At 37.6% G+C, this 23,844-nt stretch overlaps 2 protein-coding genes across 2 annotated transcripts; both read right to left on the bottom strand.

Moving 5' to 3' along the window:
* Nucleotides 1–2,175: 2,175 nt before the first annotated feature.
* LOC146467730 (synaptotagmin-7-like) lies at nucleotides 2,176–9,816 on the bottom strand. The gene is made up of 4 exons (XM_085125435.1): nucleotides 9,646–9,816; nucleotides 8,120–8,892; nucleotides 4,318–4,432; nucleotides 2,176–3,519 (listed from the first exon to the last, which is right to left on the bottom strand). The coding sequence occupies exons 1-4, from the start codon at nucleotides 9,689–9,691 to the stop codon at nucleotides 3,212–3,214; spliced, it is 1,242 nt and encodes a 413-aa protein (XP_084981561.1). The 5' UTR covers nucleotides 9,692–9,816; the 3' UTR covers nucleotides 2,176–3,211.
* Nucleotides 9,817–18,396: 8,580 nt separating this feature from the next.
* On the bottom strand, nucleotides 18,397–22,375 carry LOC146467729 (uncharacterized). The gene is made up of 4 exons (XM_085125691.1): nucleotides 22,218–22,375; nucleotides 20,903–20,981; nucleotides 20,085–20,200; nucleotides 18,397–19,524 (listed from the first exon to the last, which is right to left on the bottom strand). The coding sequence occupies exons 1-4, from the start codon at nucleotides 22,251–22,253 to the stop codon at nucleotides 19,285–19,287; spliced, it is 471 nt and encodes a 156-aa protein (XP_084981817.1). The 5' UTR covers nucleotides 22,254–22,375; the 3' UTR covers nucleotides 18,397–19,284.
* Nucleotides 22,376–23,844: the final 1,469 nt, after the last annotated feature.

Below are 23,844 nucleotides of genomic sequence, written 5' to 3'. Positions count from 1 at the left end.
GTTAAGGCAAAATGGTGATATGGATTTTCTGTAATCTTCCTGCTGTTACTCAAGTTTCAAAATATTTTTGTGAATCATAAAAAATTAGTTTGTTGAAACAGTTTCAGTCACAAAGTACATAAAAAGCAGTGTTGACGGTGAATTTCACCACAGAGCTTTGACTTGAAGAGACGGAGTATGCTCCTTCCCACTATTAAGCCCTCCCCCACTCCCTTGTTTTTCAGGTCTCAATAGATAAAAAAGCACCCCTCCTCTCTCAGTCACAGAGATTTTGCTGTATAACTGCTGCTCAAATATTTGACAAAGAACATCTTTTCTAGCTTGAATTTTTTCTTAGAGCACTGGGATGAAAATATTAAATTATTTCTCCAGGGAAGAATAAACTGTAAATCAATTTATAGCCATTTTTCTCAAACTTAAAAAAAATTCACCACTTTTGCAATCCAAGTTATCTGCAGTCAAAGATGAATGATATTAGTTTCTGTGCACTAGTATTTTTATTGTTAACAAAACTGAACCATTATTTTAATAATCAATGTTAACATCGATACAAATATGTTTTTTCGCCATTCTTCAGATTTGTTAATATAATTTTGACTGAGTGCTATAGGGGGTCAGTCATCTTGCAGTAAATGCTGAAACAGGATCTGCCATTTATTGCTTGAAATTTTGTGTTAAATCAACAGGGTCCCTCATGTGTTTCAGCTTGAGTAAAGGTACTAAGCCTCCTCTGTGTAAGCCCCCCATTTTTGAGACCAAGCATTAATACCATGCACCCCCCCCCCCTTCCCCTTCTCATTGGAGAGGGGGCAGGGAGGCTTAATAGAGGAAAGACAGGATACAATTCAACTACAATAAAAGAAATGTAGGTTACTGGAAAGGAGAATGTTTATGCAGATATCAGGGCTGAAGGGTTGTTAGTGTCTGCGAGTAGTATTTAAGTAAGTTAACTGCACCGGTGTGTACAGGTATTTTAGTACATGTAGCAAATATGATGGTGTGCAAAGATATAAAATTGAATTATTTTTCTTAACTTACACTATAATGTAGGTAAGCTGTATGGAGAATTTTTATACTGATACCAGAGCTGAAAGGGTATTAGTCTGTGAGTAGTATTTATAGGTTAACTGCACCCATGTGTATTTATTGTTATTGTGCAAAATAAAAGGTGCCATAAATCGACCAATGGTTGTATGTTCTGTTTTATATTAATAACGATATTTAATAATAACAACAACAACAATAATAATGATAACAAATGTAGGGTTTTGGAGAGATGTCCAGGTAAAAAAATTATAGGTTTAAATTAGGTGATAATTTTTATAGGTTTTTGTGAGATAATAAGTTACTTGTAAATAGGTAGGCTGGTATGTTTCCTTATGTTCCTTTATTGTAATGACACAAGGACATCAGCTTAGTTGTTAGTTTTTATCGTGGATAAATAAATGCCATTAATAATAATTATACCGTAACAATAATAATAATAATAATAATAATAATAATAATAATAATAATAATATTAGTAGCAATAATGGTGATGACTGGAACCTTTCAATTACTAAATTGGTTATAATTTGGCATGTAGATCGTTTATCGTGTTAGAGAGAAACACAATTCCACAATGTTTTGTTTTTTACCTTGAGGCAAGAAAGCTAAAATGAAACAAAACCCAAATGTGTCTTAGCTTTTAAGTTCAAACAGATCAGAACAAAAGTAATATTGTGCAATGGAATAAGTGTGATGGAATATTTTAAGCCTGGTGAATAAATGAGAATGATGTATTATTCAGTAAGTGACTCAGGCATACTAGAAAAAAAAAATCCAAGTGCTCCTATCAGGAGTCAACCCTAAGACCTTCCAATTACTAGTTGGGATGCACCACCATTGAGCTACAGAAGACTCGTGGGAGCTAAGGCCATTATACTTGGAACTCGGATTTTTTTTTTGCGAGTATGCCTGCGTCACTTGCTGAATAATACGTCATTCTCAAAAACAATATTATTCTTTCGTGTGAGTTGCTAAAAACTTCTTTGAAGATGATTTGAATTCTAAACTACCTTTGGTGACAACAAGTCACAGGAAAGTAATAGATGGATTTCATCACATCTCCCATTTTCCACCAAGCCCTTCAATAACAGTTTAATCACATCCTTACCAAATTAGCTGATCACAATGTATTGTTCAACCAAATAATAATTTATTTCACCATATTTTGTACATGTCCCTTTTCGTCATTTACATTGTCTTTATTGTTCATATTTATTGGCAGTATTGCCTTGCTGTACATGAAGCAAAACCTTGCTTAAAAATACCATTACAGAGGTACATGCAATATATTGTGCTTTGTTTATGTGTGTGCATGCATACTGGTTTTTCATTTTATTTACCCTAACTTGTTTTATTGTTGTTGACAGACTTCTATTGAATTGACTGAAAATTTGTGAGAACTGTGCGAGAAGTTGTCAACTTAGTGATGAAAATTAAATGTACATTCCCAAAAGAATATCGCATTAGTTTAAACTATTTTACCAAGATCTTAACTATGACATCATATTAAGACATAATTTTACTGTGGTCAAATGACATGTTAATGAACTGAAAACCAAGGTAACTGATAGTGAATTGGGAATTATAATTTTTCCAAAACTGCAAGTTATTTCAATGCAAAAATTGAAGTTGAACTAATGCATAATTTGCCAACTTGTTCAAAGAGTGGATAATGTTCTCCAGTGAATAAATTCCTGTCTATAGTAGATAAAATATATTCCATAATGTAATTTAAATACTTCTTTTATCTGCTGTGGTAAGTTTTATCCACTGGATAACACCCACTATTAAACAGTTGATTTATACATTTTAACTCGGTTTCCACAACTAATTGTGTTTGAATTTCACGTTAACTGAAATCGTCCCCCATAGTGTTGACAGACCTTGGCACTTAAATACATATAAAGTATACAATTACTCATTTCTTTGAGGTCAGTGCTAAGTGGGGTGTGAGTGAAATCTTGACTTGCATCAGTGATACTGTCTATGAGATCAAATTACTTTTGGTGTATTGGCCTTATTAAAATATTTTACAGCATAAGGATTGGCATTCTTTGTACATACATCAGATTCCTGCATCTTAATTCTAACAAATTTAATTTCCTTTGAGTTTCCAAGATAAAGATTTTCAGTGGGAGACAGCTGTATAATCTTGCCCTATTTGTCAGTAAAGTTGTAGTCTGTGCCACTGTGCGACAGGTTTCCTAGGGTTGCCCATCATTTCAGTCCAGTGCCGCAACGAGGTCCCTGTGGTGCGATACCCCAAGATGATTTGACCAATCATTTCATTTTGTGTAACACGATCGTAGTCCATGACAGTGAAGAGAAATGTAATGTCTCTTAGTTTATCCACAGGGACGTGGAAGATGAACGACTCATTCCAGACGGGATCCTTGTTTCTTCTCTTAATTGTTGTTTTTTTCTTGTCTAATCTCTTTCCTCCATGCATGGAGTAAATCTTGACATAGGGATCTAGTAAAATTAAACAAACAAAAAAGACCTCAAAGAAAATACCTATACAAAGTCATGTGAATCAAATTGCCATTAAGAGGCAATAATTATATGTTGATGAAAGAGTTGATATTACACATGTAAGAGGGTGGTATGAGGTTTGGCTTTGCCCTGTGTTTTCAGGGCCACTGTGAATTAAGTTCTTGGACTGCCTCCCAGGATTGGCTGAGAAAACAAACGGCAGACTGATCCTACCTCTAAATTAATAGTGCTTTGTGATTAACCAGGTCCAATGAATGCTCTGAAATCTTCATGACTAATATTTTTTGGACATGAAAGGTGACTATGGAAATGGCATACAGTCTTATTAAAAGCCATTCAACATCGATTCAACATTCCCTTTGCTTTTGAAAATGTTGAGTTGCGTTGAAGCTGTTTGAACGCTCTGTTCATCATTTGTCCAACATTTGACCAACATCCATTCAACTTTTGCTGAACGAATGTTGGTCAAATGTTGAAACCGTTTAAACGGGCCTTACGTGAAATGGAGGAATTTAAAGCCATTCCTTTCTTTGCCCGCTCCATTCCCAAAATATACCAAATTATGAAGATTTTATTTAGTCGGAAAATCTATAACTACTGTCACCCATTACATATCTGGCAAAGGAAGATGTCTTGCAAAATACCACATTTATCTCAATAAACCAGTTTTCATTTAAAAGGCTGTACTAAATAAACAAACAAGGAACAAGTGCAAGTGTCTCTAAACATGGAGATGTCTGGAGACAGATTAAGCAGACATAACTTGTGTTTTCTTACCGCAAGATCCAATGAGGTCCATTTTCTTTAATTTGGCTGCTTTCATGACAACCACCACGATCCTATTATTGGTAGGCTGGTACATCATGGATATTAGAAGGTCACCAAGGTGTTCCTGTGGCAATTGGTAGACTGAGGTCATTAGCAAGTAAAAATAACATCACATCATAATACAATTTAATTTGCTTTCTTAGGGCTTCTTAGGTGCAATTTTCAAGGCCGTGTGGGAGGAGAATTCACACACCCACAAAACCTTGCATTCTAACTTTTTCCAGAAATCTAGTGTTTGCTTAATATGTGATTTAGCTTTGAGACTGCAAAATAATGCTTGTTACAAATGCTTAATTACTCGTATTATCCTCTCGTAGTTGTCATCAATCTAGGTGCTAGGTTTTTCCTTTTTTTCCTGCACATGCTTTAGAAATTGCATGTTTAGCCTTGTGTGCTAATTTATGTCATTTTTTAGTCGAGATAAGGTTTAGTGTGTTGGCATAAGTAGCCTGTGTACAGGCTCCCGTTGGTAGGGCTAAGAAGGAACTGGCCTCGAGTAGATCCTCAACTAAAGAGCCTGTTCACAGACTACAGCATAAGGCCCTTAAGTAGTTCTCTGTTTGTGGATCATTTCAGCGGTGAGGATTAACCTTTTTGAACCAGTTCCGAATGAGGTGTTTGAATACCCAATATTTTGAGAGTGGCTGAATGTAAAGTGTTCTGTTGGTTTCATGTAAAGTCCATTACAATGCTAGTATTTCTTAAATACAGTATGAACAACTGCAGGTGGCTCTCTACGATTAGTCACACTACAATAATTAAAGAACTGTCTCTAATGCCGACATTCTCTGAACCAGCTCTATCTGTCTGCTGAAGAGAGTTCTCAGTCTTGATAAAGAGAGTTAGTCGTAAAATTAGGCTGAGCCACGTCCAGTGCTTACTATCCATCCAAGAGAGGCATCTGCCTTACAGTAGTTTTCATTTGGAGAGTCGACTGTATTATAACTTGCATCTGAGGCTGTTCTTTCCAGCCACTGTTGTTGTCACTCTTTTGAGCTGTCAATGTTTTTTCTTAAAATGTACCGGTAACTTGTTTTGTAGGCATGGTTAAAAATCAAAAGGGTTAAACATTGAAACTGGTTTTAAGAACATTCAGTACGAGATACAAACAACAGATTTCATTCCCAAACATATAAAACCTCAAGAATTTCTAAGAATACGTCACAATTATTGTTACGCTATTGTTATATACGAGGATATCGTTAGTCATTTAATACATTCTTAGCTGAAGAAGTTGATTAGAAGTGGCAACTGAAACGTCCTGAGATTTAAGATAAATCGTTTACTAAAACAACACAACTTGAGCTATAAGCTGAATTACTTGCATTACATACATCATGTTTAAATAAAATTTCAAAATATAAAAATCCTAACTACACTAACTACAATTGCTGTTTAATACCAGTATCAACTTTTTACCCTTTCCAATGCTTTTCTGGTGTTTAATTTATTTCTCAAAATAACCAAGAGAATTGGAGAGGAATGGAAATTCTAGGGAGGTGGGAGGCCTTGAAGACCAAAAACAAATTGATTAGAAGGAACATATGAAGTTAAATTGAGAGTTGGGAAATTTGCATGTTGTTAACTTAAGTGCAGAGACATCAGATTCAGTTTTTGATGCAGCTCTTTCTTATGCTCATAAATATTTCCATTACTGTCAGTAGCTTTTTGTTTCTGTAATACGTACAGGACCAAATTAAGAAAATCCAAAGCTATAGAATGTCTCACTTTGCCAGGAGACCAACTCAGTCCTAAAACATCACTTTAATTATCTTTTTTGTACACTTAGCACCTTCCGTAAACATCCTGAAATGGAAAGTGTGGGAAAAAGACAGTTGAATAAGCACTTCAGAGGAAGCTGATTAATAACAACAAGTTAGCACTCTCACTAAGTTTGATTTTGTTGCATAATATGAGTGGGTTCTTTCCACTTTGCAAATTCATTCGTCAGCCAATTTATCCCTTTGTCATCTCTTTTAAAATCATCTGTCTCCTTGTGTCAATACTCTGGTTCTATTTTGTTTAACTTAGTTACACCTACGCATTGCTTATTTAAATTTTAAACATCAGTACCTTACTTATGGTTTTTTTACTTTTGTTCATCTCAAACATTAGCAGTCCCCTTGCAAGCAAGAAAGTGTATTTGTATTTTTGAGCACTTTTGTTCTTTTTTGAGTATGACTATCAGTTTTTTTTGCAACATTAAGATTGCACATGTTTCCAATTTTACATTAATCTTCCTCAAGAAACAACCATTTAATGCATTTTTAATCAACACCAATAAATACCAATAAAATTATGTTAAAAATTATTATTATTATTATTATTATTATTATTATTATTATGATTTTTATTATTATTATTATTATCCTGAAATAAGCGGAAACATGGAGGAACTACTGTAGAGTTGTTTTGCTGTCTCTGGCAAATTAAATCATAAATTCTACAGGCAGTGGTGACAGGGTGGTTGGCTCAAGACCACAGTTTTTAATTACATTACCAGTGGCCAATCTTAGCACTTAAAAAACCTACTCTTCATTTTGTGATAGTGCGATCATTTAAATGAATTTTACTACCTTATCTGATACTTCATAAAAACCATTGACATTTGCAAGAGCTAGCGATGCACTTATTTATAGTTTTTTTCTTCCCAATTAACTTGCTAAAATGATAAATTTAATTTTTAATATATATTCTTTGATATCAATTACGGATAAAATTACACCGCTTTTCTTAATAATTTCCCTGTACAAAATAAAAATCATTGGGCTTTCTTGAAATGAAAACTGTTTAAATGGTAAAATCTCAAAAAAAAAAAAAGATTCAGCAAATCTACATTCGCAGCAAGTTGGTATGAAATTCATAATTTTTGAGCATCTTCTGAATTTTTAGAGAAACAGCAACCCTAGCTATGAATCAATATCCTTTTCAGTGAGGTAAAGGCCCTATGAACTCAAATGTATGACAAATTGCCTTAAATCTAAATTCGCAGCACGTTGAATCCTAGTATGAAATTCATATCATTTTCTTTAATATGGATTTTTGAAGAAACAAAAAGCTATACATTAAAATTACAGCATTGTTGGAAGACGAAAAATAAAAAAAATGAGAAATTGTCTAAATGAAATTTAAAATGTTGCGTTTAATACATCTGGTAAGACATTAATTTCCGCGCGTGGTACGATGTGAATGATTGCTCAAAAAGGTTTTTGACAGTTAAAAGAAAGGTGTTTCTGACTAATTGTTATTCATATAGCAATAATTTGGCCTGTCTCTTAATTATTTATTCCCTTTTACTTAGCGTAAGTTGTTTTTCAAATTAATTTTCAAGGGATATTAAATTAAGATACTTTTTCATTATGAGTTTTCAGTATTTATGTACGTTTTCGAAATATGTAATATTCTTTCAGTGTCCAGAAAAAAAATATTTATGGAATAGGCTCTTCAGCCGTACTCGTCTCAGTCATCTGATAAACTGTCCCTGTCCATCTGTCTTCTTGCGACTTTTTTTTGTAGCTCTCAGCGCATAAAAGCACAAAGTACGATGTTATGACCAAATAACAACTCTTAGAAGTAATTAAAGGACCAAATACAACTGTATTAAAAGCCTCAAAACCAAATTTCGACAACGAAAAAAACAATTTTCAAAACTACGAGATAACGCGACATTTCGGTCGCACGGAGCCAAAATATTTTTAAATATGCCCGCAAAAAATTACAAGTAGATCACAACAAACAAAATAAAACAAACCTGTCGTTTACACGGTTGAAGATCCTTGCAAAATGTGAGGGTTGTGGGTCCCAAGTCGACATCGGACAGTGGTATTTCAATTTCTCCAATTGGATCGTTTCGAGAAAAGCGATCATAGTCCAAAACTTGCAAATACAACGTTCGACTCAGTAACTTGTTGTGAGGAAAGCCTTCAAAGCGAAATACTTCGTTCCAAGTGGGGTTAAGATTTTTCCTTTTGATCCGAGTTTCCATCTTGTGCTTCTTGTCTGGAAGAAGTAGAATTTTTACAAAAGGGTCGCTGGTTCCGCTAAAGTCCTTGGCGGGGAGGCCAGTAGCTTTGAGAATTTTCAACGAGAGAACCATCTCCCCGGAATCGTAACTGATCGAGAAGTAAATTTTTCCCAGGTCTTCCGTGGAAGACGATTCAATCAAGGGTGGTTCCGGCGGAATCATTATACTCGCGACATCCGGCTGGGGGGCTTGAACATCATACTCTTGGGGAGGAGGGTGGGAGACTTTCAAAGCTTTCTGCTGATAGCTCGGTGATTCGACCCGCTTTTCAGGCGGGGAATCTTCCGTCAGCGATGAGTATTTTGCAAATGCACGGTATTTGTGGCCAGGAACGCCATACAGCTGTGAGTCGGAAGAAGAATCGTAGTCGCTCTCGGTGCTGCCATCTTTTTCGTCTTCAGACCCCTTCCAACATTTGTAGCACCACGCACAAAACACTATTATGCTTCCCAGCGATACAATGCTGGCAATAACAGCTGTAATGTTCGTACTGAAGATAACTGTGGTGTAAAAAAGAAATTAAGAGAGCGAGATATTATTATTGTCACCCGATTTGAAATAACGTGACCTTACTTTTTCTTAAATATTCTAGCCTGCAAGAAGACTTGTAACTCGAATTTTATGTATATTTGACCGTTGATACCTTTCGATTCGAAATATACTTATTTCGTTTAAGTCTGTTGTTTATTACCTGTTGAAAAACTGGTAAAAATATTGCTGTCCTGTACTTTTTTATAGTTCATTTCACAGTCGTTAAAAACGGTAATGAAAAGAAAGCCATTTAGAAGCACAAAGCCATTTCAAGGTTGATTGCTTCCGGTAAAATTAGCACTGTGCGCTGGTTATAACGAACCACATTCAAAAGTGTTAACCATCTTTACGGCTTTTAGTGATTCTTTCTTGTGATTTCAAACACAGGAAGGCCAAAGCTTATCAAATGTTCATCCTCCGCGTTTTTTACGAGATAAACCAAACATAAACACAAATTCAGTTCATCTGTCCGTTGATTTGCCACGCCAGGCTAATAATTCAAACCCTTCGATTTTAAAATAGCCTTCGATTTTGTAGTCTAGAAAGCCTTCATAGCAAAGGAGTTTAAACTCAACTACACACGACGAAAGCGATTGAAAACGAATCATCAACGATACAAACAGAGGATGAAAAGAACAAAAAACTGTTTTCTTAAGTTAATACTAACATCGTGTTAGTATTTGAAAAATTAACTACAAAGCCCAATTTAATATCGCACTTGCCTTGGTTCTCCTGAGAAGGGTGTTGTTGAACGCTATAAGCAATCATGTTTGAGCGTTATTTTGATCCATAGCTCCTGTTTCTTCAGAACATCCAGCCCTCGCCGCTTTATGCCCGATCCCACTAAATTATCTGTTGTGATACCTCATGCCCTTTTGAAAGAACTTTTAATGTTTTTTTACGCATTTCATCCCGCTTAATGATTAACGCATTGTTCCCCATGGTAACTATAGCTTGATTGACAGATTGATAAAAAAGACTCGCTGCAAAGCGGAAAAAATTCGCGCGAAATTTGCATGATATCCCCTTGCCGCCAATATAGCATTGAGAACAAGGAGTCTTCTTTTCATATTGACCAAACGTGATAAACCCTTACCGCCAGCCATCTGCAAGTCAGTGTCTTCACTACACGTTCTCATCAAGATATATTGAAAAGCTGTCGAGTATCGCACGAACTTTGCTTCGCGGCATAAATTATGTTTTCATGATATATAATACATGTCTTGGCGCTTACATTTTTGAGAGGTCAAACCAAAATTCCGCCTTCCTTTCACGCAAAGAACCGTGAAAACAATGGTAACGTTCCTGACGTTTACTACACAAAAAAAAAAAAACAATTTAGATCAAGAAAGCTCCTTTACTGCTCCTTTACTTTACTTCGTCTCAAGCGATCTGTGATGTTTAGTATGAAATCGCTGGATTCGAAACTGGTTCTTTGTCGGTAATGAGATTTTTCCGTGGGCGTAGGGATACATAACGCAAACAAGAGAAAAGAAACCTTAGTCACTGATTGTTTGTGTCAAGAATGCAATTTCCTTTGAATGTGACGTAATGAGCTGTCATCGATACGGGTTGTTGACAAATTATCTCTATCTTCAGTAGCTTTAAAAGAAAATCGATCTCTTTTCTCAGTTGGTCCATTTGCCTTTCACGCAGTTTGTCTTTGATGTAGTTTATAGCGGGATGAAAAACTTTGCAGGTTTGTCAACTGTGCTATCCCGCTACGACACAGATGTTTAGCAGCTAGAAATGTCCAGCACAGAACGGGATGGGCCGGGTCAGCTTTCCGATATTTGTTGAACTGCACCCAGACTACACAAGCCATAATCCTCCACAGATGTCAGCCGAATCTTCCATCGATAATTGATCTTATTATCGTATCAGTAGTTCATTCTTATCGCCCACTAGGCCTAGGAGTTCAGTATCAGTCAAATCGCCAGACTAGCACAGATTGCTAGGTAAATCGCTTCTAGAAAGGCGTTGTCGTGCATGGTGATTGCTATTTTTGGTCAAAATTAGACAAATTTTTAATACTAAAAGCACGTTTGATAAAACATGAAAATTTAAGAGCACCAAGAAGCAAATATCAAGCGAATTTTCGAAGGAGGAACAAACCGGTAATTAGCTATTTAGTAACATCTAAACCTGAAGAAGGCTGGTTTGGCCAGCCGAAATATTGTTTTAAAATATATTACGTTGTGTCAGCTTTGCAGTAGTCTTTGGACTTCTCATCGTCTATTTTTCAAGTTTGGCTGATTAGATCTCCTGTGAGATCCAACGTACAAGCAAGCAGGATCTTCGTTCACGGCTTTTGCAGTTTTTAAAATTAGCTATTGGCGATTGACTTCAGAAGAGTGACTTGAAAAATAAAAAATGGCTACCGCCAATCTATTTCCATCCTAGCCATCTGAAGCCTGCAATAACCAACATTATTTTCTGTGAAGTGGTAGAGTACTTGTTAACGAAGCAGGGCTATTTTATGAACGTCGGTTTCTATGGATATAAATATGTTTTTTGGTCGTAGTTCCGTTTCGCGTTCATACACGTCATGCAATCCACTTGACTCCACTTTGTTCAAGACTGACCCCTTAGCTTCATTAGGTCGACTTGTTAAAAGTGAAGTTCTGCTTTCTTCGATCCACTAACACTTAATAGACTCTATAAGAACTCACAGCTTTTAAGCGGGGCATGAAATATGTATACATTCAAACACAAAAGGCCAGTTATCCGAAGCAAAGGGGAAAACGAGAACAAAAAAACTTCAAATTTCCTTCTTCAATTATTTTCCCTGTCAGCAGGTATTGTTAACTCGTATTTTATAATTGCTTCCTGAACTAACTATTGTTCTAAAGCTGTGGTTTCGCTTGATAAAACTTTGACTGTTATTGGCTCGTTTATGGTCACGTGTCCTTAATTAAATGCAATTTTAATATCACGCGCAAAAGTGCGATTCAGCAATACTGTTGCCCTTGCGGGATAGCAGGTAATTAGTAAATTCGCCCACATGCTAACTCGCCCACAAGCCACTCCATACTTGTTGAAAAAGTTCTCTTTACAATAACGGGTGAAGCCGAGCGCAACTTGTAACTCAAAAGAAAGTGCCGATACAAGTATGACTGAACACGGATCGATGATGGCGAATTTTAACGGCAGGAACTTTTTCTGGAGTAAGTCTTAATAGTAAATTTTTCAGTTATTCCAAAAAGGTTCCGACTGTAGTGTGTTCCTTTCAGATGATCCAGATCAGGATCAATGATCCAAGATCACTCGGATCATGGTGCATCAAAGGAACCAAGGAATCCACTCTGAGAAAGGATTCGTCGTTTCCTTTGATGCACCATGATCCGAGTGATCTTGGATCTGATCTGGATCATCCCAAAGGAACATGGGTGTGTTAAAGTTGTCGTTTGCGTGTTTCTTTTCCTGTGGGCACTTAGTGTCTCTCCCCTTGGAAAATAGTTAGTTTTGTTTTCCCACGGGTCTCTATATTTCCCTTGACGTAAACAAAACTGTGTTCTTTGTGAAACACAGGATTCCCAAATAAGATGGCAACCCTTGTTTTCCTCCCTGGAGGTAGGATGAGAAGCAACCTGTGAATGAGGTTCATAATGAGGTGATATTTAAAGGGGCACTATCACAGCGATTTTGCTACATTTTCGTCAAAATGGCTCAAATATTTGACAAAGAACCTTTTTCCTAACATGAATTGCTGTTAGGAGCACCAGGAAGGAAACATCAAGGTATTTATCCGGGGAAGAACAAACTGTAAGCAGTTTTTGAAGACTTCTCTACAATACACAGGAGGAACTTGAAAAAATTGGTTGCAATCCATTTCCATCCTAGTCATCCCCAGCCAAAGATAATTAATACTACTTTCTGTGCATTATTAGGGTTATTGTTAACAAAACTGAACCGTTATTTTGACGATTCCATCGATTCAAACATGTTTTTTGGCTATTCAAAGTGACACAATAAACGGTGAACTGCCCCTTTAAAGTGCGTCATATACCTGGAAGCTGCTACAGTCAGGAGCCAAACAAATTGATGAAAATTGCAATATCAGCGCTTTGTATTTCCACTTACGTAGATTCATCACCAAACAATTTATCTAGGACGATTAGAAGATAAAATTACGAGGTGCTTTTTAAAGCCGCCTTTCTGATTAATTAAGGACAGGTCAAGAGAAATTTGTCTTTGTGAACAGTCAGGATGATTTCTGGGAGAGGATGTTTCGCCCTTGAAAAGCTTGGGCTTGACATTTGGTTGAGTATTTCAACCTAAACAAGTAAGTATGTCTTGAAATAAAAAGACAAATAAATCTCAGAGTGTTTTCGTGTGCCCTGGGTGGTGTTTGAAAGCAGATTTTGGGATAATCTGGTATTAATACTGACAGCTAGGGTTTGTGTCTCTTAGGCCCGGTTCAGACGTCGAACTTTTCATGAGCCGAACCTAATGCATAAATTATTGTAACGTATTTCAAATAAACTGAATAAACACTAACATTTCGATTGGTTTTGCTTCAAGTAAATTAAGTTCGACGTCTGAATCAAAAGGCGGGATTTTCGTGATTTGGGCCGACCTTAATTTGAATTAAGTTCGGCTCACGAAAAGTTCGGCGTCTGAACTGGGCCTTAGTTAAAGTATTCCCACTGTATCTTTTAATTTAGAGTTTGAAAGTAACGATGAAATGAATTTACAGCTGATCTCCACAGGCGAATTGTAAAGCGAATTTAAGTTGAACGCTACCCTGGACTAGCCAACCACTGATCAAGGACAACAACGTAGGCTCGCAAGAAGTGCAAAAATTTGTGATATTTTATTGATTGATTGATTTGTTTTGCATCGTGACGGAGCTGTGGTGTGGTGGTTTTAGCGCGCTGGGCAACAGATTAGAAGGTCCTTAGCTCTAGACAAGACTCTTTGGGTGAAGAGAAGCAGCTGCATAATGCCTGAAGCAGGCACAATATAGCTGATGGACTAGCATCCCATCCGAAAGAGAGTAGCCTCGTTCCCAGAGCTTTTCCCTTGTTAACCCATTGGAACGAGGCTCACCTTTTCAGATGTCTTCTGAGTGCTTTGTTTTGCTCATGGTTTCTCTCTCCCGAAAATAAAAGATAAGAGACGTGCATGTGTGCACGAGAAGACGCGGACGAGGTGAGGAGAACTTTCAAAGAAATAATTAGACCTTAGCAAGCATTCTCGTCCTCAGAAAGTGACATGGTTCCAAGAAAAAGATGGCGCGGATCGAATATCTGCTGGTTGTTAACCAATGCATAAACAGCTCTCGCCGCGTTTCTTTTTCTAAGTAATGGCGTTATACTTCATCCCTAAAATAATGGCATTTTCGTTCATAGAAGTGGTCGGCATCCACTCGGCTCGCTATTTCGTACACATGAGAGATCATGCATGCAAAAAAGGCAAAAATTGCTCGAGAAAGCGGAATACAGCAAGCCGTTTACTATGCAATAATAGTCGAGGGCACGATTTGCTGATCGCGATATCTTGAGTCCAAGTACTATATGCATAATGACAGTAATTCGTCAGTTGATTCTGGTGACTAGCCCTTTAGCCCTAACATGCAGTAACAGCTTTTGTAAACAAAAAACCGCGTTTCAACATGCAGAAAATGTTTTAAAAGTTATAATTAACATTAACGTTCTCTGGTTACAAAAAAAATTCTTGAAGAAATCCTTTGACGAATGATAAAAAGCGCGCGAATGTATGAATATGAGCATAAGTAAGTGCGAAAAAATAGCGGGAAAATTAATTACGAGTAGTTATTTTAAAAGAATTGATTATTGCCTTGGTAAGGTCATGGAATTTTTATCTGCTTCATTAGTCATGGGTAGTATACCATGACTCAAGAGTCTTTTCGCACTCGGCGGTCACCTTCATCGATCACACTTGCGGTTTTCAAAGTCATTTGAGTGATTGTTGGTCCACGTATTATAAGAAATGTTGCATCCTTTGCGGCAGTTCTTAACAGTTCTAATGTGTTCTTCAGTTTGTTCTTTGTTCGATTTTGAGGGCATCTACCAGTTTCTCCGATGTAACTTTAGGCCCGTAGCAAGGCTAAAACAACTGGGGGGGGGGGGGGGGGGCAAACAAATTGTTAAATAAAACCTGCAAAACTACCCCCCACCCCACGTCATTCAAAATAAATACCGATTGGGGAGTTTAAGATGCCACAAGAATGTCAAAAAAGCAGTAGATTTAGTTAGCAAAACAATAACTTTGCACCTGCATCACACTTTTTGGTACATCTCTTTGCCGCTCCTTTTACTCGGTCTACAACGTGAAATTTCCCAATTTCACGTTTGAAGGGGACGTAAACAAACAACGACAAACTTTTCTTTCTCTTTTTAAATTTGGAATTGAGCAGTAAGAATCTGACTGTAGGAGAATTTCTTTTTCTGTGGTTTTGAGAGGAATTATTACGTAATTATTGGGTGGCTTTCGACAACGTGTGAACACTAAATTGTTATAAATTAAGGACATTTATATTGCTATCAATGAGCGGATGTCTTAGGAAACAAATAGTTTATTTCAACAGCTTTTTTGGCTTGAGATTGGTTGTTTTCGATCCATTTTGGTTCTTATTTCTGATTCTCAAGGCAGGAGTGCCTTTGTTGCTGTAGTATAAAAGCAAACTGTTAGCGAAGAAAACTGACAGGTAGTAACAGATTATTAAAGATTGTGAAAAGGTACCACTTGTAGCGTCAGAATTCAAGACTGATAACAGATTGATACACATTAATTTGTTCTAATTATATATTTTTTGGGCACAACAACAACAACAACAGCAACAACAATCTATTATGAGAAAACACAAATTACAATATTACATACCCACAATTAGCAAGGGCTATTCGAGGTGAATAGCATTTACAGTTGTTTGCACGCTCAAAGGAACAGAAAATTAACAGCACAAAAATAGAAATGATTCATTAAACAAAGAGAAAGAGAATTAAATAAGAAAATAAATGAATAAATAAAATACCTAAATGACTAATTATTATTTAGAAAGTTAAATGCAAGCTAGCTAAGTAGTGACATAAGATTGATACGAGTTACAGCGTTTATATCAACATACACCTCCTCAGTCACATCGTTCTTTAACCTTCCAACATTCTACATTCTGCCCCTCCCCTGCTACAAGGGATCTTGTAAACTACATTAGTTTGAAGGTGACTGGTTGGCCTAAATTGTGGTGAAGGAAATCAGTATTGTTGTAGAATTCGTGGAAAGCTGAGACGAAGTCTCTCTTGATGATGACAAATATGTCATCCATGTATCGCAGCTAAGGCCGAATCTTCTTTTATTTCCATGCACAATTTTTGATTAGCCACAACCGGACTAACTCAGTGGGCTACCGGCACGGCACAGCTATGGACTTACCTACACTGATACAATTAATCCGGTTGTATTCTAAATAGTTGTCTAAAACAACAAGTTCCAAGAGGGAGATGATGTCATCGGTACTGTGAGATTTGTTCTTGAGTGTAGTCAAGATGGCGGGAGTTCGATCGAAGCGTACGAGTCTCGAAAATCCCACGGAAAAAAATAGGGGATTAGGAACATTCTATGTCTTCTGTCAGTTTTTATTGTCGGAATGTAAGAGTATTCTTTCGTGACCGGGAAAAATATCAGAACAGTGAACCTTGAACCTTTAAGCCGCTAGAGAGAGAAACAACATCGAATGATGATGCTTTTTGAGTTACATCGGAGAAACTGGTAGTTGTCTTCAAACTCGAAACAAAATTAAAGAACACATCAAAAATGTTTCGAACTGCCACAAAGGATGCAACATTGGTAATAATACGTGGACCAACAATCACTCAAATGATTGACTTTGAAAACGCAAGGGTGACTACCGAGCAGGTCTGAAAAACTCACAAGTCATGGCATGCTACCCTTGATTACCAATGAAGCAGATAACAACTCCATGCTGTTACCAAGGCACTAATCGATCTCTTGAAATAGCTACTAGTAATTAATTAATTTTCCCGCTATTTTTTCGTACTTACTTATGCGTATATATTCATGCATTCGCGCGCTTTTTATCATTTGTCAACGGCTGCAGTCTGGTAACCAAAAGCTCACCAGAGAACGTTTTTTAGCTTTTAATGTGTATAATCCTGGTTACTCTTCCATCAGTTTACTAGAAAATACTTTATCTTCATGTGTTAGCCAATAAACGATAACCATTACAATTTCCAAGAACAAATAGCCGTGACAAATAAACAAAATTCCAGTTTTATTTACGAAATACGCCGGTAAAAGTGCAACTGTCCCATGACAGGGCGCGCAATGACATGTGCTGTCAAATTACTTAGGCATGACGTGTACACTGTCCTATTAATGCTCAAATCATGGCTGCTGATAGCCAATCAGATTCGAGAAGTTTGTTCTAGTTATGATTAGTAAAAATGTATGTAGCTATACAACTTTGTACTTTCTGACTCATACATATATATCATTTGACGTGTTGTTACGCAAGACCTCCGTTTATTAAACCCCTGGCACGAGTGATAACACGACGGACGGTAACGTCGACGAAAACGTCACTTGAAAATACTTATTTACGTAATCTAACCTACTTTGTCATTCATGATTCCAACCCAACTGGGACAGTTATGTGGCCAAATTGTTAATAGGCCATTTCCGAGTTGCTTTGAACCTCATTGTGAAAGCGAGGCCAAGTGCAAAGTTTTTACTTTGAAAATTAATTTTCATTCATATGCAAAGAAAACTAATTTTCAAATGAAAAGCTTTGCACTTAGCCTCGCTTTCATAATGAGGCTCACAGCAACTTGGAAATGGCCTATTCCAGGAACATACCGAGTGGCACCAGTCCAGACCTTCATGTAAGTGAGTGGTGGGGGGGAGGAAGCCCTCTCTCGAACGCTTGACGCTGGACTTACTAACTTCTCTCCGTGAAACGAAATATCTCGACGCCTCGGCTCAGTACTCGGCCCTACAGGCCTCGGTTATGCTCTAAAAAATAAGGAGGAGGGGAACGGGCCCTGCCCTTCCTCTAGATCCACCACTGACATAATAGGCTGATTTATCAACAGAACGGGAACGTCATTTGAGGGCGCGAGAGCTCGCGGAATAGTCTGGACACGAGTCTATTTCGACTATATATGGGCATTCTTGAAGTGCCCGCCGTTGTCAACTGGCGTTCCCGTTCTGTTGCTAAATCAGCCTAATATGGTAGAGACGGCCCATAGGTTCAGAAAGAGAAAGCAAACTGCACCGTCGTATACTCATGCTGTCCGTTTAACTTTGAATTTAACCATTTCACGCTGTTTTGCATAGGACGTCAAAGACATGTTCTAAAATTTTTAACGCATGTACATATAGATTATTACATGTTAACAGCCTGATATCGTTTTTATTCACGAGTTTCACATATTATGTAATATTATTGTTTTTAAGCATGTAATATTAAAAAAAATCAAGCCACCAAGTTGAAGTACAAGAAAGTTGCATTTAATAATAGTGTATGAATGTAAATACATACAAGAAAGACTGAAAAACTGCAAAGCAATTCTTTCCGCCAAATTTGACGCCAGGCGTCAGCTAAAATATAACGTGCAACCCGATTGGTCCAACCAAATTATTACAGTCTATTTGATTGGACAATTCAAACAGTGAAGTGATATGATATCATTTCACTACAGTGAAATGACAGTGAAATCATATTATATCACTTCACGGGTATCATTTTTAGTCACACTGATATCCACACATAATATGTAATATAGAGGTAATATTTTATCCATGAAATCTTTTTTAACCATTATTTTACGCGCTCGTCGCCATTGCCGTTGTGTTTGCGAATAGGGTCCCTATTCAGTCTTGCGTTATATGGCAAGCATTATTCAGTTGAGGTCAGATTTCTCTTCCCCGCTACAACCATGAATCACGTAAATTATGTACTCACTTTATGTTTTTTAAACTAACTTTAGAGGCATTGCCTTTAGTCCATTTGTTTCGACCTTGTTTTCCAAACGGACTGTTATCACTTTTTGCTTCGGGGACTAACGCCTATACCCACGGACTTCACGGCCTTTCATTTTCAGTTGGTTCAGCTGGCGGTTTGCCTCATTATATTTCCACTATCTTTGTACACTAAAATATATGGCTATATAATAAAAAACAATTACAGTGGGACCCTTTATGGCATGTAGAAAGTTCCTACACTCAAAGATACACCAGTCAATCTATAAATAGAGATACTGTGTGATCCGCACATGCCGAAGAGAACGGCTACTCCCGGTTATCACGTCTCATAAAGATAACATGAAGTACCGCGTGATGTCTTCCTCTGATATATTCATTCCTTTATATGGTAGCTATTGTAACTGCATTATCCACCACATAAAGTTCTGTCCTGTCAGCCTTCGGTTGATTTCCTGCAAAGCGTTGGGAAGCCTGGATACTAGTTCTGGCGGCACGATTGTCGTTCTTGATGCTGGCTTTGTTGGACGTGAAATTCGTTTGCCTTTGATCCTTCGGTGGAACGGTTTGGAGCTAAATGGGTGGGTCTTTGGTTTGACATCTGAAGAAGGGATTCCGGATTCTTCAATAATGGTCTACAGCGGAAAACGAAATTCAATTCAATTCAATTCAATTTTTATTTTTCAGAAGTACAACGAGATTCATTACAATACATAAAAAACAATAAACATTTATATTACAAAGGAGGATTAAAAAGAATTAGGATAAATTTGTTTGGTTTAGTGTGAGCAGAGAAACCAATTTAAAAGAGAAGCCAATTTAAAAAATATATCAATTTGGTACTAAGGTCTGTGTGTGTGTGTGCGTCCGACCACAACCAGCATAAATAATTTGTTTACTGGCAACCTGGCATTTTTAGCCCAATGGTTAATAATAAAGTGTTGTTCTTGTTTTTCGGCGATCTCAGTTTCACCATATCTTTGTTTTAAAAAAAAGGTTATTCGATTCTATACTATTGTATTTCTGACAACGAAACGTCGCTAGCGAGATAAACTACAGTGAACAGTACTTCTTATTTTTCTCAGCTCGGCAGCTGAAGCCAGGGAAAAGAGTGGAGTCGAATGAGAGAATAGAGGGATTGCTAACTAGGTGGCGCTGAGCTTATCAGCTACATACTAGTGTACTGACAGCGTACCTTGTTCTCTTTAAGCAGTTGTGATTTCGTCTCTGTTTTGTTTCTTTTCCTCTTTGGTTGAGTCAGCTGTTTCTCTCTTTTGTTCTCCAGGCGAGAGTACAACTCCGCTCGGTATTCTGAAATTTTTTCAAAAATGAATGTTGTAAAAACTGATTAAGCACAAGTGGTTCAATGCCATATTGGACCCGGCACAACATAAGACAACAGCTACAAAGTAGCGTTCGCTTTCTATGTGGTAGCACGAGAGTATGACGGTTAGCTTGCGTCGTCTTTTCAATCGGTCTAATAAGGGCGGCCTAAGTTGGCTCTCCTGATAAGGTCCGTCCGTGACTTGCTCTGTTATCGTGCTCTAACCTCCGCCGCAGATAAGGTATAATGTTCCCAACAGCGCACTGCCTCTCTTCAATCAGTTATAAAACGAGTTGACCAAGGAGAAAGGCGTAGGAGAAAGCCAAGAGCCGTAAATTCTATCTCTTGAGCTTGAGAAAACGCGCAAGAATTTTGATCAACAGAGCTGCCATCCTTTTGGTCAGCGCCACTGATCAAGGAGGACAGATTTTATTTCACAGTTCGTATTAGGCGGTGTATCCTCTGTGCTTTCAAGTTTTAATGTTTATAAAAAAAAAAAATACGAAAGAGCACGAGGCCAATGTGTGCAAGACAAGTAAAGGTTGTTGATTTCAGCGCCTCGTTGTTCAGCGCCCTAACTGGTTTAAGCGATTCAACGTATGGTCTCATCATGATGGAACTGAATTAACCTGAATAACACAGGGGTTTCGATTCCCAGCAATGTTTCTAATCTAGTACAGTATTCCTACCTGAGAATCTTTTTCCACCAATCTTCTTTGTGTCTTCAAACACGTGACCACATACGCACGACTGAAGCGATTCTGTCATCTGGGGAGAGAGGTAGGGAGGGCAATGTTATTTTTCGGAGAAAAACTTCCGCATATTGATTTATGTGCAAATGGACATGAAATTACACGCCACTTCCTTAATAAAAAAAACACCTTCATTTGAATACACGAATGTATTAAGAACTGCTTTTGAGGGCGTTTTCAAGGACATATTGCGAAAATAAAACGAATGGACAAAAAACCTATGATTTTTTGTGAAACTTCGTAGCCACTGGGCTACAAGACGTTTTCTACTGTTTCTTGTACGTAGTTGAAAGGGTAGTTAGTTTTATTATCAACGGTCCAATAGTTTCAATTTGGTAAATCGAGGGCCCGCAAATTTACATTGAATTGAGAAAGATATAACTCTTATAAAAATCCTAAGTTTATCTGAAAATATAAGTGGAATTTATCAGCGCGAAATGAAATAAAGGAATCCAAAATAACCAAGTTTGGTCCTGCTTGGATCCGATCAGACAAGCCATGTAAGCGGAAGAGGGTCAAATTGATTACTAGAATTTCAAAGCCAGTTTAGAGTGTTTGAAAAACAACCTCCATATTTAGAACAATCCATAAAGGAAACTGGATGTGAAATCCCTCATTTCATAAATGGAGTTGCTCGAGGCAGAAGATGGCAAACTAACTGATTCTTAAGATTGCTTTGATGCGTTACGCCCACACCGGGTTACTCGGAGAGAGCAAAGTCTTTAATTTAGCGGGCGTGGGTTTACGAGACGAAATCCCCAACATAAGTAACGTCGTTTGTTTTGAGACAGCTTTTGTTTGACGGGGATTACATTGTTCCTTCCCTCTTCATCTGAAGTTGTAATAACTAGTCAGTTACGTTCATCGAATAAAAATTGTAGTATACCCAGTCGATTAAGTTTCAGTTTCCGTGTAAGCGTGGACTCCTCGCCCGTGGCCGCCAACGCGTGGCTGTTAAACAGGCCTGTGTCCATAATTGCTTACGTCTAAAATCGCCGTGAATTTCACGAGACCCGCCAGCCGATCGATTAATTTAAACGTAATCGTAGCTTAAAGCAATGAATTAGCGAGACGAATCGTCGCCAAAACGACAAGACTGAGCAAATTTCAGCCGAACGTTGCGCGTTGTTGTGTGACAGAACCGTTGGGCCGGGAATATGAAAATTATAACGACCAAAAGACAAATTTGAATATTAGTGAGACAAACCTATTGGAGGCAATATTTGGACGGTTCTTTTTGTATTATACTTACCATGGCGTTGCAAGCCAGGCACTGTCGAAGAACCATGTTGAACCCCTGTGATACGAACGTTGGACGGACAGGTCTTGATACGGCAATGTCGAACCTAAAATGGAATTGATAATTTTTGCGCAACTTGACATAATACGCCACAAGCTGATTTGCGTTGGTGATGTGTGACGTCACGTCGCAAACAGGTCGAGCGCTCTGCGTTACGAAATCGAAAACTGCTGATTTATAATATATAGACATTCGATTTTTTAAATTATATACTGTTTATATATTTACTGGACAAGAAATCAATAGATAACATAAAAAAGTGATAAATACCGTACCCATCAAAAACTGCTGCGATTTTCAAAATAGAATAGGTGGGCTGATTTTTAACATTCGTATCTGTTGTAAACTGGTTTGACAAGTTTTGACTTAACTTGTTTCTCCGGTTAGTTTTAGGTAGTGCAAGAAATCCAGCTGACGTGGGCTGAAAGTTTTACTGCCAAAAACTGATAGTTTTTAAATTAAACGTCACTCAGTGAAACGGAGTGAGATGCATTTGAAACTTAACATGATTATCACAGTTCTCTTTTATGCAGTATATCTGCGCTGTCCGACAGCACTTTACAGACCTTTACAGTGGCGAACTAGGGTCGGCGTGGAACGAATGAATGCGAGCTCTTCGCTTTTGCTTAAACTTACCAATAACTAACCCTGCTGTTCTCTTTCGAGGTTTGAGTTCCTGAATTGTACAAGTATCTTAATCGCCGTTAAATCGACGGCACCCAGAAGTAAATGCCATGTCATAGGGTGTGTGACATTCGCAAATTTCACGTGATCGTTATGACGTATTGGCTATTTCCAGATGGACATGCAACTGCATTTGGCAAAAGTAATCTTCCTTTCGTTGTTACCTTTTTGAGGTAATGATAAACTAACGCTCCGTGGTAAATGTTACTTATTTAGTTTTACCAATATATTTGTTTAGGTACTTGGGTAAAAAAGCAAAGTAGGTTTTTCTCTAAAAGCCAGAGACAAAAGAAACCATGATATCTCTTTACGTTTGTTCTCTGGCTTAAAACGCGTTGGTTAAGGGATGTAATATATTTTGATCATGGTCTTCCGTGGGTACAGCCGCAGAAAGCCCTTTCTGAAGCTCCTCCGCGTGGCCTTTTGTTACTGGTTTGCTCAATAGACGTCTTTCTCTCAAGCACGATATCTCAGAGAAATCGCCGGGTTGTGAACTGAAATGGACTATAAGTAAACTACGAGCTATTATATGTCTTAGTCATTTCAAACCTCTGTCCCTCTCATCCCTTGCTTTAAAATTTTGCTCAGCTGATATTTTTACAGTATTAGGAAAATCGGGGAAGATAATTTCTCATTTCAAATGCAAGCATTAGAGTAGAATCTCGATCAGTTAACGAATCTCTATAGACTATAGAAAGTCCTCGGTATAACGAACGATATTCTCCAGTCCGGCCTTGAATATATGGAAGAGAACCTCGACGTAACGAACCAATTTCTCTAGTCCCTCGGCACTTTGTTACTTGATATAGGCTCCACTTTACCAAGAATAGAAGTTACTTTTCCGGCATTTACATATTACGTACGTGCCGTTGCGGTGGAGTTAAGAGATTCCGTG

Source organism: Pavona decussata, unplaced genomic scaffold (assembly GCF_977016875.1).
Source record: "Pavona decussata unplaced genomic scaffold, jaPavDecu1.1 SCAFFOLD_134, whole genome shotgun sequence".
NCBI classification, from domain to species: Eukaryota; Metazoa; Cnidaria; class Anthozoa; order Scleractinia; family Agariciidae; genus Pavona; species Pavona decussata.
The sequence above is the reverse complement of the archived record's forward strand: the minus strand, read 5'-3'. Positions and strand labels throughout refer to the sequence as shown.